The sequence below is a fragment of the Rhinoraja longicauda genome, chromosome 17 (genome assembly GCF_053455715.1).
Source record: "Rhinoraja longicauda isolate Sanriku21f chromosome 17, sRhiLon1.1, whole genome shotgun sequence".
In the NCBI taxonomy this organism is placed as follows: Eukaryota; Metazoa; Chordata; class Chondrichthyes; order Rajiformes; family Arhynchobatidae; genus Rhinoraja; species Rhinoraja longicauda.
The window spans coordinates 19573587-19589175 of NC_135969.1; the positions used below are offsets into that span (position 1 = coordinate 19573587).

Below are 15589 nucleotides of genomic sequence, written 5' to 3' on the forward strand. Positions count from 1 at the left end.
ATGTGGGAAGACCAGACACAGGCACGGTAATGCAGATGAGGGCTGATCAGAGCCTTTTATAATTGGAGCAAGACCTGTTTATTGAGCAGGACACAAAGTACTGGAGTTACTCAGCGCATCAGTGAACGAGGTCCCTGACCTGAAACATCATCAATCCATTCCCACTGCAGATGCTTCCTTACCCACTGAGTTCTTCCAGCGCTTCTTGTTTTGTTTAAGATTCCAGCATCTGCATTTCCTTGTGTCTCCAACTTGTGAATCAAACCCAGGACCTTCTGGTCTCGATGGCACTCCATCCAATTAACATCAAGCCTTTCCAAAACAAATGTGCGTTTGTGGGGAAAAATGTACTGCTTTTCATTTCTCCAAAGAATACAAAAACCGTAGGGATAATTGCAATGTCCATACAATGAGTTTCATTTCCCTTTGTAGCAAATTGTTGGCAATGAAAAGGGAATAAAAGTTCAAGAGTTCCTTGAGTTCTTTAAATCCAAGTTCTTATTTAATTTCTGTTTCAAATATGATGTACCCGCATCCCTGTGAGCTCTGTAAAGCTATCTCACTTTAACCATCTGTATTTTGTTTGTGACTAATTCAGTCGCATAGTGCTAAGCTTTTACAGTGGATCTAAGAAATGACTTGTTTTTCGGCCGCCTACTTGTAGTGGTTTGTTTCCAGAACCATATTTATATTTTTCTGCCATTCATCAAGCAGAAGTTGAAAAGGCTAAATATGAAACTTAATCCAGCAAGATGTTCTCCTCTTAGGAAGCTGTGACAATGTTCAAGGCCTGACCGTGTGTATAATTGTTGAGTTCTGGTACATCTTTCATTCATCACTGTTGAAAATGGAGGGAAGTGGCATGGCTTTGCAACTGCCTATTACTAATGCTGGTTGAGATTCTAACTATTAGAATTTTAACTTGGACAACTAGCCTCCAGATACAAAATACATATAGGGTTTCACTGACATTGCCCAACCCTATTATTATGCAAACTTCAACTATTTTTACCCAAGTCCTCGATGCTTTTGATCTCTGAAATTTGCATCTCGAATTTAACATAGCCAGATTTTGAGTGCAGTGCTTTCATTTCTCTTGATTTAAAAAACAATTCTCTGGTTAGCGCCAAATATGTTTTCTTTCTTTGCTGTTGGTGTTGACTCCACGATAGTTCTTTCCAAGACAAGTGACCTTTCTTTGTTTGTGACCCTTGATTATTATTGTTCATAGGTTATTTGGTGATGTGTTTGGGATAAATTCAGAGCAAGGAGATTGTGGGCCGTAGGGTCACACAGTCTATGCTCAGTGGGTACTTGACACATGCACTTTCCATACCATTCCAGAGTTGTTAGAGAACATTTGGGGTTTAGATTTAGGTTTAGGTTTATTATTATCATGTGCACCGAGGTACAGTGACAAGCTTTATTTTGCATGCTAGGCAAACAGATCAGATATACCAGAGATAAATGCAATGAAGTCAAACTCAAGTACAATTGATAGAACCAAGGGGAAGATACAGAGTGCATAATATACTTCTCAGCAAGGTAGCACATTTGGAACCTAGCTGTTCCACTAGTCGCATTCTTGCATCCCTCTCGTTATCACACCTTCCTCAGCCAACAATGGGCCATTATGGGCTCCATCCTTCCTGAGGTCATCTGATGCCGGCCCTTCTGGCCTTTTCTCGCCTCCAGTGTATTCCCCCCACCCCCCATGTCTACTTTCAGTCTGAAGAAGGGTCCAACCTGAAATGTCACCTACTCCTTTTCTCCAGAGACGCTGCCAGACTCGCTGAGTTACTCCTGTATTTTGTGTCTACTATTTTATTCAGCACAGTCGAGGAAGCTAATGTTATTTTTTTCCCAATTTAAAGATTTTTGTAACAGGCAAAACACAATCGAATTATGCAAGAATGTGATATGTTGATATAATTTCACAATGATGCTGGCAGCTGCCGTTATGGAATGTCCTGTTTTAGCATTGCCATTATTAGATAGTGAATCTGGCCAAAGGTGACAAGGGCTGCTGAATTAAAACGGTGTCCTGGAGGAACTCAGTGGGTCAGGCAACATCTGTAGAGGGAGTGGACAGATGATTTTTCTAGTCAGGATCCTTCTTCAGACTGATTGGAGTGCACAGAACAGAAAAGTACAGCACAGGAACATGCCCTTCAGCCCGCAATGTCCGTATTGGACATAATGACAAGTTAAACTTGTTCCTCTGGCTGCCGTGATCCATATCCTTCCATTTTCTGCATATACATGTGCCTATCTAAAAGCCTCTTAAATGCCCATAGTATCTGCCACCACCAGCACCCCTCGCAGCGCGTTCCACGCTCCCACCACCCTCTGGGTTTAAAAAAACACTGTGCACATTTCCTTTAAACATTGCCCCTTTCACCTTAAAGCTAAGCCCTTTAGTCTTTGACATTCCACCAGGAATCATATCTGTCTCTATCCTACCTATTTTATAGGGAGAGAAGGCTGGAAAAGAGAGGTGGGGCAGGACAAAGCCTGGCGAGTGATAGGTGGATACATGTGAGGGGGAGTTTGATTGACAGATGGGTGGAGTAAGTGACAAAGTGTAGAGGTGAAAAGGAGAAAAAAGAGTTTCAGAAAGGGAAAGAAGACGAGGAGTGAAATATATAGACGCTTTTGGATAGGCATATGGTTATGGAGGTATATGGATTATGTGCCAGTAGATAAGAGATGGTCTTGGCAACATGTTCAGCACAGACATTGTGGGTTGAAGGACCTGTTCTTGTGCTTTCCTGTTGTATGTTCTATATCAAGCTGGAAGGTGGAATATGGGGGAAGGGGAAGAAGAGGGATAAGATCTGGAATTGATCGGAAGTTTAGTTTAAAGGTAGACACAAAATGCTGGAGTAACTCAGCGGGGACAGGCGGCATCTCTGGAGAGAAGGAATGGATGATATTTCGGGTCGAGACCCTTCTTCAGACCTTCAGAACTTTAGTTTAGTTTATTGTCATGTGTACCGAGGTACAGTGAAAATCTATTTAGTTGTATGCTATCCAGTCAGCGGAAAAGCTATATGTGTTGCCTCGTTTTAAGGATTTGTGATTGCTGTATCTGCACACTATTAATTAGATCTCAATCTGTAGTACAAGACAAGCCCTTGGCAATGGGCGATCGTTCTTGTGCAATTTTCCCCGGGCTAATTTTGTGGTGCACTCTCCATCCAGCAGAAGTGCGCTAATATGTAACACACTGGCAGAGGAATGGAAGTCTGGAGAGGAAAGAGAAAATCTTCAATAAAAGTTTAAAATGACAACCACTTGAAAGAAACACTTGTATCTTTGTGATACCACAACCAAAATAGCTCAAGTCTATTTGAAAAGTCAAGTGTGAAGTGTTACACTTTGGGACGTCAGATGTAAGGTGGAAAATATACAGTTAATGGCAGGACCCTTAACAGCATTGATGTGTAGATGGATCTTAGGTTCCAAGTTCATTGTTTGCAAAAAGTGTCAACACAAATAGATAGAGTGGTAATGAAGGTGTATGGTATGCTTGCCTACATCAGTCGGGGCATTGATTATGAGTCAGGACATTATGATGCAACTTAATACAGGATGGCACCGAAAACATGGTGACTCTTGTGTACTGACTCAGGGTGGTACACTATTTTACACTTATATTTAGTATGATTGTGCCTAATGTATAGTGGGATTGTCGCTGAATTGTATGGAAAAAAATAATTTCACTGTACACATGACAATAAAGTACCATTGAACTTTGGTTAGGCTGCATTTGGAGTATTGCACGCAGTTGCTGTCGCCCTATTGCAGGAAGGATGTGGCTTTGGAAGAGGGATAGGGTATTGACATGGATAGAGTCATGTCAGGAAGCAAAGAGTAGGAATAAACGGGTCCTTTTCAGAATGGCAGGCAGTTGTGAGCGGAGTGCCGCAAGGCTCGGTGCTGGGGCCGCAACTATTTACAATATATATTCATGATTTGGATGATGGAATTAAAATAACACTAGCAAGTTTGCAGATGACACAAAGCTGGGTGGCAATGTGAACTGCGAAGAGGATGTTAGGAGGTTGTAGGGCGACTTGGACAGGTTGAGTGAGTGGGCAGATGCATGGCAGATGCAGTAAAATGTAGATAAATGTGAGGTTATCCACTTTGGTGGCAAAAACACGGAGGCAGATTATTATCTCAATGGTGTCAAATTAGGTAAAGGGGAAGTGCAACGAGACCTGGGTGTCCTTGCACACCAGTCACTGAAGGTAAGCGTGTAGGTGCAGCAGGCAGTGAAGAAAGCTAATGGCATGTTGGCCTTCATAACGAGAGGATTTGAGTATAGGAGTAAAGAGGTCCTTCTGCAGTTGTATAGGGCCCTGGTGAGACCACATCTGGAGTATTGTGCGCAGTTTTGGTCTCCTAATTTGAGGAAGGACATCCTTGCTATTGAGGCAGTGCAGCATGGGTTCACACGGTTAATCCCCGGGATGGTGGGACTGTCATATGAGGAAAGATTGGAAAGACTGGGCTTGTATTTACTGGAGTTTGGAAGGATGAGAGCGGTTCTTATAGAGACATATAAAATTATAAAAGGACTGGACAAGCTAGATGTAGGAAAAATGTTCCCAATGTTGGGGAAGTCCAGAACCAGGGGCCACAGTCTAAGAATAAAGGGGAGGCCGTTTAAAACTGAGGTGAGAAGAAACTTTTTGACCCAGAGAGTTGTGAATTTGTGGAATTCTCTGCCACAGAAGGCAGTGGAGGCCAATTCACTGGATGAATTTAAAAGAGAGTTAGAGAGAGCTCTAGGGGCTAGTGGAATCAAGGAATATGGGGAGAAGGTTACTGATTGTGAAGGATCAGCCATGATCACAATGAATGGCGGTGCTAGCTCGAAGGGCCAAATAGCCTCCTCTTGCACCTATTTTCTATGTTTTTATGTTTACTAGAATGCTGTCTGGATTTGCAGGTATTTCTCATTAGGAGAGGTTGGACAAACTTGGATTGTTTTTTCTGGAGCATGGGAGGCTGAGAAGAGACCTAATAGAAATCTATAAATTGTGAGAGGCATAGATATGGTAGACAGTCAGTCTCTTTCAGAACTCAGCGGGCCTGGCAGCATCTGTGAAGGGAAATGGACAGGTGATATTTTGGTTTGGGATCCTTCATCTGATTTCTATCACTTTATCCCAATTAGAAAAAGGATGGGGCTACACTAAGGTGAAGGTGCAAAATGACTTCACAAAGAAGTTTCCAACTTGTCACAAAGAGAAGTTGTGGTTTCAAGCACTACTTCAGAATCTTTAGCATTCAATCTTGGCTGAGACTTGGCTAGCACAGAGGGAATGCTAAACTGTTGGAGGTGCCACTTTCAAGGACAGAGGCTAATTAACCAACAAACCCACACGTCTTTGGGATGCAGGAGGAAACTGGAACCCCAGAGGAAACCCTCTACACAGACAGCACTTGAGGTCAGGATTGAACCCGAGTCTCTGTTGCTGTGAGGCAGCAGCTCTACCAGCAACGCCGCTGTGGTGGCAATGGCTCAATATGACAGAGCAATGTGTGTGGCAATTGAGCACATCGGCATTGGCGTGCCCATTGCATTTAATATTGGGTGAGGACTGACAGATGAATTGTCTAAAAAGCTAACATTGATGCCCAATAATCAAATGAAACCTTTATCTTATACCTGGCTCTCAACTGAGTCATCATTTACACTGGGTTGGGTGTGAAGTGATGTCTTGGAAATAAGTACCCACCCTCTGTATAGATTTAGACTTTACTTTAGACTTTAGAGATACTGTGTGGAACACCCTGAGAAAACCCACATGGTCACAGGGAGAATGTGCAAACTCCAAACAAACAGCACCCATAGTCAGGATCAAACCTGGGTCTCTGGCACTGTGAGTCAGCAACCCTACCGCTGTGCTGCCCTGTATATTTGGCTTCTGAAAGATAGAATATGTGCATTGTACTGTACTGTTCATGCTAAAAATTATTTGGGACAAACTTACTGGTACAGTGGAGTTACTCCAGCATTTTGTATCCATCTTACATGTACAAGTCTTGTGTATTTCAGTGTATACTCTGGGTTAAAATGCTGTTGTTATTATAGGTTTCATTAGTCTTTATATTATTTCAGTAAATGACAGCAACTGCAAATATATTCCAATAATGTGCTTATTGTTTTGTCAAAAGCTAATTTGTATAGTATGAGAGTACAGCCAGGGGAACTTTTTGATGTAAAATAGGCTCACAAACATTCTTTTTGCTTGTGTTTCTAATTTTCTTTAAGGGATTTAAAAAAAATCTGTGGCTGATTTTATTGTTCAAAATATTCCAACATTGTCCATAACCATCTGTGTATAGTTTGGCAGTATGGTGTAATGAACACCTGATTTTAACTTGAATTTAATTTTGTGTGCTTCAAAGTAACTTGGAAAAAATATTTTCTTTTTTCAGCTTTTGAGGTTACACTTTTTCTCTTGCAATTGTTTGAATTTGCTTTGACTGTAACCAGCTTTGGGATTATCAACAATTCATCCACAGATGCTCCATAAAAAGCATTGTAATGGGATGCATCGCAACTTGGTCTGCCAACAAATCTGGCCAGGACTGTAATAAATTGCAAAGAATGCAGATCTAACTCAGTCCATCGCAAAAACCAGCCTCTCCCTCTTGTTGACTCCCTCTTGTACACTTCATGCTGCCTCTGGAAAGCAGCCAACTCGCTGTAAGGACCACTCGCATCCTGGTCATTCCCTTTTCTCCTGGCTAGAAGATACAAAGGTTTGAAAGCACCTACCACCAGATTCAAAACCAGCTTCTTCTCTGCTATTCTCAGACTACTAAATGGTCCTCCCCTTAGCTAAGGTTGTAGTCCTGATCTCCCAACCTACCTCATTGGGGTCTGTGCACTTTTTATTATCTGCACTTTCTCCATAACTGTAATGCCTCAATACTGTAACACCATATTCTGCACACCTAGTATTGTTCTCTTTGGACTTCCTGTTGTATTTTTTTGTGACTTGATTGTACCTTTGTATAGGATGATTAGACTAGATAGCATACAAAGTTTTTCACTGCACCTCAGTATATGAGACAATAATAATAAACCAAATGAAGCCAGCTATAACTCCATACTATAGGGTTCATGTACTGTCCCATTCTAAGCCCTATACATTTGTCACAGCCGTGCTCAATGATCTATATGATCTTGCCCTCAGAGCCTTGGTGTTTGCCGCATTGAGCTTCAGTGCGTCCCTCAGCACATACTCCCGCAGTCTGGAATGTCAGCGAATGTTGCCGATATCTCGCTGTGCTGGAAGACCAACAGGTTTCGGGCAAACCAAGGTCCGTCTTGCACAGAGTTGATGGTCTTCCAGCAACACTTGATGTCTGCTTCCGATATGTTCCTGGAAACAGCCGGAAAATCAGAGAGAGCTCTGTTACGGAGCTGCACGGATTGAACCGTGACAAGGACCCTTGCGACCTTCTCCAGACACTTTGTGAAAACACACTCTGCAAAGAAGTGGCCAGTGGCACTTGGCTCACCACTTATTTACTAAATTGCTCTGACTTGCCTGGATTAAGATGAGCTTCAGCAACCTTGACAGAAGCTTAACACCCTTAAAATCAAACCAACTGCCCAATGAGCACTCAATCGTCCACCATACCATTCTCTGGTGCAATGTGTTCAGGAACTTCACCTCAACTATGAACTGTCTTTGGTTGCACTAAGGACTTCCTTTTTTTCTTGCAATAGTATTATGGTTATTAATTTATGGATTTTCTTTAATATATATGTTTGTGTGTACTGTGTTTACAGGGCCGTTCAGCTGTTGCAAGTGAGAATGTCCTTGTTTTATTGTCGGCACATATGACAATTAAACACTCTGGCTTCGCAACGGAAGGTCGAGTAGTTAATTGTCATATTCACCGACAACTGAACAATGACATTCTTACTTGTTGCAACTTTGCGAACCATTAACGTGCAATAATAGACGAATAAATGTATAATAATCAGTAATACAATAACTTAAATCATAATACTCGTTTAGGAACCGAAGACACAATCCAGAGAATATTTGATGAAGTATCCCGACCCGAAACGCCACCGATCCATGTTCTCCACAGATACTGTAGGAAGGAACTGCAGATGCTGGTTTACACTGAAGATAGACACAGAATGCTGGAGTAACTCAGCGGGACATGTCGCGTCTCTGGATCGCAGGAATGGGTGACCCGCTGAGTTACTCCAGCACTTTGTGTCTTTTTTGTCTATAGAAGATTATAGTTTCTGAGGTTAGTGTTGTGTACTAGAAGCTGTTCTTAAACTTGACGTTACTATAACGAGAGCAATATAAAAATAAAAATTTACCCTGCTCTCTATTATTCCCAATCCTTATTAATTTTACCTTTTTTTCAGCGGCGAGATTTAGAACTAGTGTAGACGTAAGGAACTGCGGATGCTGGTTTACAAAGAAAGACACAAAGTGCTGGAGGAACTCAGCAGGTCGGGCAACAACCATTGTTTGAGCCGCCGAGTTACTCCTGCACTATGTGTCTATTTTAGAGCTTGTGTAGGCAGCCGCTGTTCTCTCATACGAATAAAACGAGACTTCTCCGCGCCGGAGCTTCCTTGCTTAGTTGATTTAACATATTGAGTCTGAAGAAGAGTCGCGACCCGAAACATCACCCATCCATGTTCTCGAGAGATGCCGCCTGACCCGCTGAGTTACTCCAGCACGTTGTGTCTTTTTTTTCAGATTTACAATATTGTTGAATTACAGTCTGTTTGTTTTGTAACGTGATAGTCGATTGATTGATGATGCAGCGATTAATTGAAGGGTTTCCTTCGCTGGGTACTCGTGCAAAGGGCAGCAATTATGTGCCTCACCTATTCCAGAAGCGCGCTTTCTGCGTTTATTCCGATTACTCATTGATAAACGAGCGATTGCTGCAAATATGTTTATTCCGCGGGAAACAAAAACAAACTCAGTCGGACTAAACATGGCGATGGAGTGGTGTTAAGTTACTCAGAACCCCGCACCACGAAACCAGCCGAATGAGTGAGTTTTATTTTTGCAGCAATTTGACAGTCAAGAAGGGAATACTATTTTAAGTCATGGCATTTGCAGAGAGAGCAAGACCACAGGCGCTATATTGAAATTAAAATGTTTTGATTGAAATCAAGTTTGAGTCAACACGCTGTAATTGTCAATAAATTGTGTCAGTGCGTGTAGACCACAACGGCAGCTCCAGGAGACTGGCAGAAACACTTAAAAATACCGCCTGTCCTGAAATTCTACCTGGAAATGGTTCTCGAGAAATTCACCCGCCTTTGAGGTCAAGATTGTGCTTTGTTTTTGAAAAAAACTGTCCGTAATATTAGGCTTAAGTTTTTTTATTCTCAGGTGTCCCGAGGTACAGTGAAAAACTTTCGTTTTGCGTGCCATCTTGTCAAATCAAATATTATACAAAAGATAGACACAAAATGCTGGAGTAACTCAGCAGGACAGGCAGCATTTCTAGGGAGAAGGAATGGGTGACGTTTCGGGTCGAGACCCTTCTTCTGACGTTTCGGGTCAAGACCCTTCTTCCTGAAATAATACCTAGTCGGTTGCAACATGCGTGAAGGGTGTTTATTTTAATTTTATTATGTTCCTTTCCAACTCTTCTCCGGCAAGCTAAAAGTTCAATTAAAACTCGGAGAGAATCTGACCAATTCTGATCTCAGTCCTGTGATGTTAAATTTCATCGTCCATCAAAAATGTGGTGAATCTTTTATTTTCTCAATTACATTGCCCGAGTGTGGAGTAAAAGTGGGCGGAGTAGGAACAAAAAAACTGGGGTTTTCATCGCTGTGAAATTGCAGGGAATTCTCTGGTGCAAGAATAAAGTTTACCGAGCGCAGGAATTTATAATTGAGGGGATTTCAAATCCTGTCGTTCAGTGTAAGAAAAATTGGGATCTCATTCCCTCGGTGTCGTACATTCAGTTTGTGTATAATATTACTATCTCGGGCGGGGTCCCTGAAAAAAAATCTCCCGCGCTCTCCCCCTTCCCACCCCCCAAAAAACTAAAATCCATTCTAAGTGTCAGCTATATTGTCCGACATTTGTTTTCTTATTTTACTTAGTGAAACCAACCTGGCTACAGAGGCCGAGCAACAGGATATTGGCGGGACAGCAAATAAACTTGAGGTCATGCCACCGTAAGGATCGCTCTCCCTGGACGCCTTCTAAGCGCTTGGGTCGCCTTGACCCTCCTCATATCCTCCTCCACCGCTTCGTATTGCACCCGAGTGTTAGAAACTCGGGGAAGAGAGGGGAGGGGGCACTTCACTTGTAACTCAGTTATACAGTGATTTTTGTAGCCAAAGGCTCCCTCCACCTAAAACCTGAGGCGCAATCCACTGCATCGCCCTAGGAGCTTCCGTGCTGTACCCAGTGGTTCTTGTGGGTGGCACGACTAGGAAGTACGCAAGTGGTGGTCTTAGAAAGGGTACAAACGAGGAACTGCAGATGCTGGTTTACCAAAAAAGACACAAAGTGCTGGAGCAACTCAGCATCTCTGGAAAACATAATGTTTTAAAATGTGTTCAGAGGAAGATTTTCTCATGTGGTCATATATAGGTAAATAATGGGTACCAAGGTACCCCTGAATCCGACCTCCTTTGTTTGCTGCATAACGGTTTGATTTAGAGTCATGGAGTCACACCGCTCGAAAACAGGGATTGGTAACGTTTCGGGTCGGGACCCTTCTTCAGACTCAAAGCATCACACGTTCGGAAGGGTATCGCTCTTTTCCTGCAATTGGTGTCCTAATGGAAGGGGAACGGGTGATATTCCGGTCTAACGGGTGATAGGTCACAATGGATTGCATGCTCCATTGAGGTCTAACACAGTTTGGTTTCTGTCTGAGGTGAACGATTTTTAATGTAGCAAAGTCGGACAAAACACTTTTCCGCCCCGAGGTGTTAATTTAATACGTTCCAGTGTAAACGATTTTTTGCTAAAATCGGTGTAACAAAGGGTGGAGATCATTAGATGACTAATGCCCGTGCCTAATGGAAGTTTCGTTGACCTGTGTCGTGACGTGGACACCTAAGACGAAAAAACGTTTAGACACAAGGAACTGCAGATGCTGGGTCACAAAAAAAGACACGAAATGCTGGAGTAACTCAGCGGTCAGGTCGCATCTCTGGAGAACATAGATAAGTGAGTTTTTGGGTCAGGGCCTTTCTTGAGACCGATTGCAGTGGTGGGAATTGTCGTAGATCTTCCAGATTTACACGTTAAGAGTCTGAAGAAGGGTCCCGACCCGAATCGTTACCCATACAATTTCTCCTGGGATGCTGCCTGACCCGCTGAGTTACTCCAGCATTTTGTGCGGGAAACAAGTGTAAGAAGAAGGGTCTCGACCCGAAACGTTACCCATTCCTTCTCCAGAGATGCTGCCTGTCCCGCTGAGTTACTCCAGCTTCTTGAGTCTGCGGTTTAAACCAGCATCTGCAGTTCCTTCGTACACATAAGTCAACAGTGTCTTGATTTGCATTTACTTTTTTTAAAGTTATTGGGGTTGGATTGAATTTAAAACCAAAAGGGTCCCTGTTAATCTGTTCTACGTTGTTTATTTATTGTCTGTTTTTTAAAAAAATACACTTACCGAACTTTTGTTTTGGTTGTTTATGATGGGTGTTACAGAGTACTATGTTTACATATCTGTTGTTCTGCTTGCAGCAAGTAAGAATTTCATTATTCCGTTTCCGGACAGATGACAATAAAACACTCTTTGACTCTTGAGGAAGAGTAAGGCCTCCAGCTGTGTGTTTGTAACTTTTTGGTGTTTGTTGATTCATACCTGACAACATTGCTTAATTCCATGTCTCTTGGAAGAAGCAGACTGCACATTTTCGCTTAGGTTCATTCTTGATGCATGCCGACCTTATCGTTGATGTGTCCTGTCTGTACGTAAAGGAGCGACCAGAACAATGATCATATTCATCTGCAGTCATGTTTAATGTTATTAAAAAACTGACTTTTTTTGTGGGAGCCAGCAGTCAATGGCCTCTCTTTAATCTTTGAAACTTTTCTCTTTGTCAGCTCTGTTAGTGAACTGCAGAGAGTAACAAGGATACGGGGGCTGGAGGAGGGGTGCGCAGCCAGGGGATTGCATATGTTAAACGTGTGATGTTATTCCAAAACATTAATGAAAGGGAAGTTAGGGAGAAAAATATTTCCAAATGTTTCCGACATAATTTTGCCCTAATGGACTGTTTAAAAAAAAAATTGTGGGATCATTAAAAAAAGATTTAAATTTGATAACTTAAACTGAGTTCAAAGTCATAATTCTTAACTATCTTTGGGATTCAGAAGACATTATGATTTTAAAAATTGTTCAGGGGAAAGCTTTTTGCAATCACTGATATCGGCAAATAATGGGTACCAAGGTACCCCTGAACCTGAACTTTTTTGTTTGCTGCAGACTGCTTGAGAAAGAATCATACAGCACAGAAACAGGCCTTTTGGCCCAACCCGTCCATACCGATCAAGATGCCCCATCTAAGCTTGTCCCATTTGCCCACATTTGGCCCATATCGCTCTAAACCTTTCCTGACCATGTACCTGTCCAAGTTTATTTTAAGTGTTATAGCACCTGTGTCAACTACCTCCTCTGGCAGCTTGTTCATGTTTACACCACCCTCTCAAAAAGTAGCCCCTCAAGTTCCTTTTAAATCTTTCACATTAAACCTATGCCCTCTGTTTTTTGATTCCCCTACTCTGAGACTGCATTCACCACATCTATTCCCCTCATGATATTATACGCCTCTATAAGATCACTCCTCATCTTCCTGTGCTCCAAAGAATAAACGTCCTTGCCTGCCCAACCTCTCCCTGTAATTCAGACCCTCGAGTCTTGGCAACATCCTTGTAAACGTTTGCTGCATTTCTTCCCGGTTTAATGACGTGCTTTCTGTAGCAGGGTGACAAAAACTGACCACAATACTCTAGAGTATCCTTCTGAGTATCCAAAATATTCAGTCTGAAGAAGGGTTCTGACCCGAAATGTCACCCATCCTTTTTCTCCAAAGATGCTGCCTGACCCACTGAGTTACTCTAGCACTTTGTGTGTGTATTCGGTATAAACCAGCATCTGCAGTTCCTTTCTACACAACATTCCAAATACTCCTTTGTGTGCATAAATACTTGATGTAGTGTGTGTACGAAAAGTATATAAACTATTAAAGTAGGCACAGAAAAATTCCTTATAGTATCAGTGCAGTGAACTCTAAATGCAGAGGAGCAAGTTTGATTGACTTCCTGCTCTCCCTCGTCCAATGCTCAACCTACAAACTGTATAATAGAAAAGCATTTAAAACATTTTTTTTTAAAGCATTTCTATTTCAAGCCTTCCTAATTTATTCCTAGTGTGAATTCCATGGCTTTCTGTCCTGGTCGTCAACCACATCTGCCATAACTAGTCCTGAAAGGGCTTTTTATAGTTCTCCTTGCTGAGATTCTTGTCAGAATACACTTGAGTTAGTTTGGATAATCTTTCAGCATTGCTCCTATTTAGCCTACTTTAGCCTCAGGTGGCTGACTGCTGGAAACGTCTTTTTACGATCAACCCTTGTCAGGATTCTCACAACAATATCCTTGTCTTAGTTTAGCTGTCATTTGGTATTGCTACTATTGGTCTTGCTTTGCACGAGTCTGAGTCTGTTAGAATCTTATAGTAAAGCTAGTTTTGTTCCCATGTATAGTTTGATGTTTGCTTAATTTCATTTTTAAAAATTATATATTGGTTCATAATTCAAAACTAAAAATTATAAATTTACCCTGCCCAATGTGCCACCAAAATTAGTGGAAGCGGAGAACATAGATCTTGAAGGGTTGGAGACAAAGAACTGCAAATCCTGGTGTACAAAACAAGACACAAAGTGCTGGAGTGACTCAGTGGGTCAGGAAGCATCTCTGGAGAACATAGATGGATATGTGACGTTTCAGGTTGAGTCTCAAGAAGGGTCCCAACCCGAAATGTCAACTATCCATGTTCTCCAGAGATGCTGCCTGACCCGCTGAGTTACTATAACACGTTGTGTCTTTTTTGTAAACCAGAGTCTTATCTGTTCCCGATTGGATGTAAAAGATTCCATGCACTATTTTGAAGGAGAGAGCGACTCTTTCCTGATATTTTGACCGGTAATCTCAATCAACATCAGTTTTAAAACAAAAACTTTATCTGGTCATTATCACAGTTCTGTTTATGGTAGCTTGCTGTTAAAAATTATTGGCAGCTGCTGTCTACTTTGCGACTTGAAAGGGAAGAGAAAGCTACAAATATAAATGCAAATCAAAGTTGTCATTTGCCGATTGTCCTTCATCTGGGAGTAACGTGAAAATATTGATAAATATTGCACAGATCCCCCCCCCCCCCCCCCCCATTTGCTTCTTGCCTGCCTGTGGATGCATCTGCAGTTATTTTCCTACATTTAAAGAAAAGTCTTCTGTCATGCTTTCATCTCTTCTTCCTCTCCTTTCCCATTTCTGTTTCAGAGTGGGGAGTGAAACTGTACGAAGCAAACAGATTTAATACACCAGTTACAATCTCCATTTCAGTTAACAATAAGGCTTAATAACTTAAACAAGTAACAATGAATAGGATTTGTTGATAGTTCATAACTGTTACAATAAGCATAGGAATAGGATGGGGAAGTTCCAAACTTAGGGCCATAAAATCCAATATTAATGATTAGTTTCGTTTTTAGTTCAGAGATACAGCATGGCTCTTTGGCTCACTGTGTCCACACTAATCATTGATCACCCTCGCTCACACTAGTTCTGTGTTATCCCACTTTCCTATTCGCTAGGAGCAATTTACAGTAACTTACAAATCCACATATCTTTGGGATGTGGGAGGAATCTGAAGCACCTGGAGGAAACCCGCATTGTCACAAGGATAAAGTGCAAACCACACAGACAGCACCTGAGATTTGGATCGATTTCATGATTTTGGCACTGCCCATTTTATTAAAAAAATAAATTTACTTTTTAATAGATTAATAAATGAAAGAGAAAAATTAGTGGAATCTTATGCAGAAATTGGGGAGAGTATAGAATTCACTACCATGTGGAATGGTTAGGTGTGCTGCATCATTGCATTTATGGGGAAGCTAAATTGGCCCGAAAACTACTATGAAAATGATTTGCAATAATTAATTACAACAAATGTGAGGCGGTATATGTGAAATATAAACATCAGCTTAAGATAGTGTTGTACCCTTTACCCCTTATTTGTGCACTGTGGGCAGCTTTATCGTTTTCATGTATTTTCTTTGACTGGATAGCACGCAAACAAAAGCTTTCCACTGTACCTCGGTACATGTGACAACATAAACTAAACTAAACTAAACTAGAAGGACTGAATAGATTGGTTCTGTATTCACTTTGAGGGTGGTGGGTATATGAAATGAGCTGCCAGAGGAGGTAGTTGAGTCAGGCACTATCACAACATTTAAAAGGCCCCCTTTACCCTCTATCTGTACAATATGGACGGCTTGATTGTAATCATGTTTAGTCTTTCTGCTGAC

The 15589-nt window shown here is 41.7% G+C and overlaps 1 protein-coding gene across 3 annotated transcripts in view; it reads left to right on the forward strand.

Annotated features, from left to right (window-relative positions):
• The window catches only part of eefsec (eukaryotic elongation factor, selenocysteine-tRNA-specific), a 254466-nt gene that overhangs the window by 25974 nt on the left and 212903 nt on the right, over positions 1–15589 (forward strand). Inside the window, exon 2 of one of the 3 annotated variants that reach the window (XM_078414245.1) lies at positions 10136–10210. The exons of the other annotated variants lie outside the window; for them this stretch is intronic. Within the exon in view, the coding sequence (XP_078270371.1) occupies positions 10136–10210 (75 nt within the window). The remainder of the gene's footprint in view (positions 1–10135; positions 10211–15589) is intronic. 3 annotated transcript variants of the gene reach the window in all.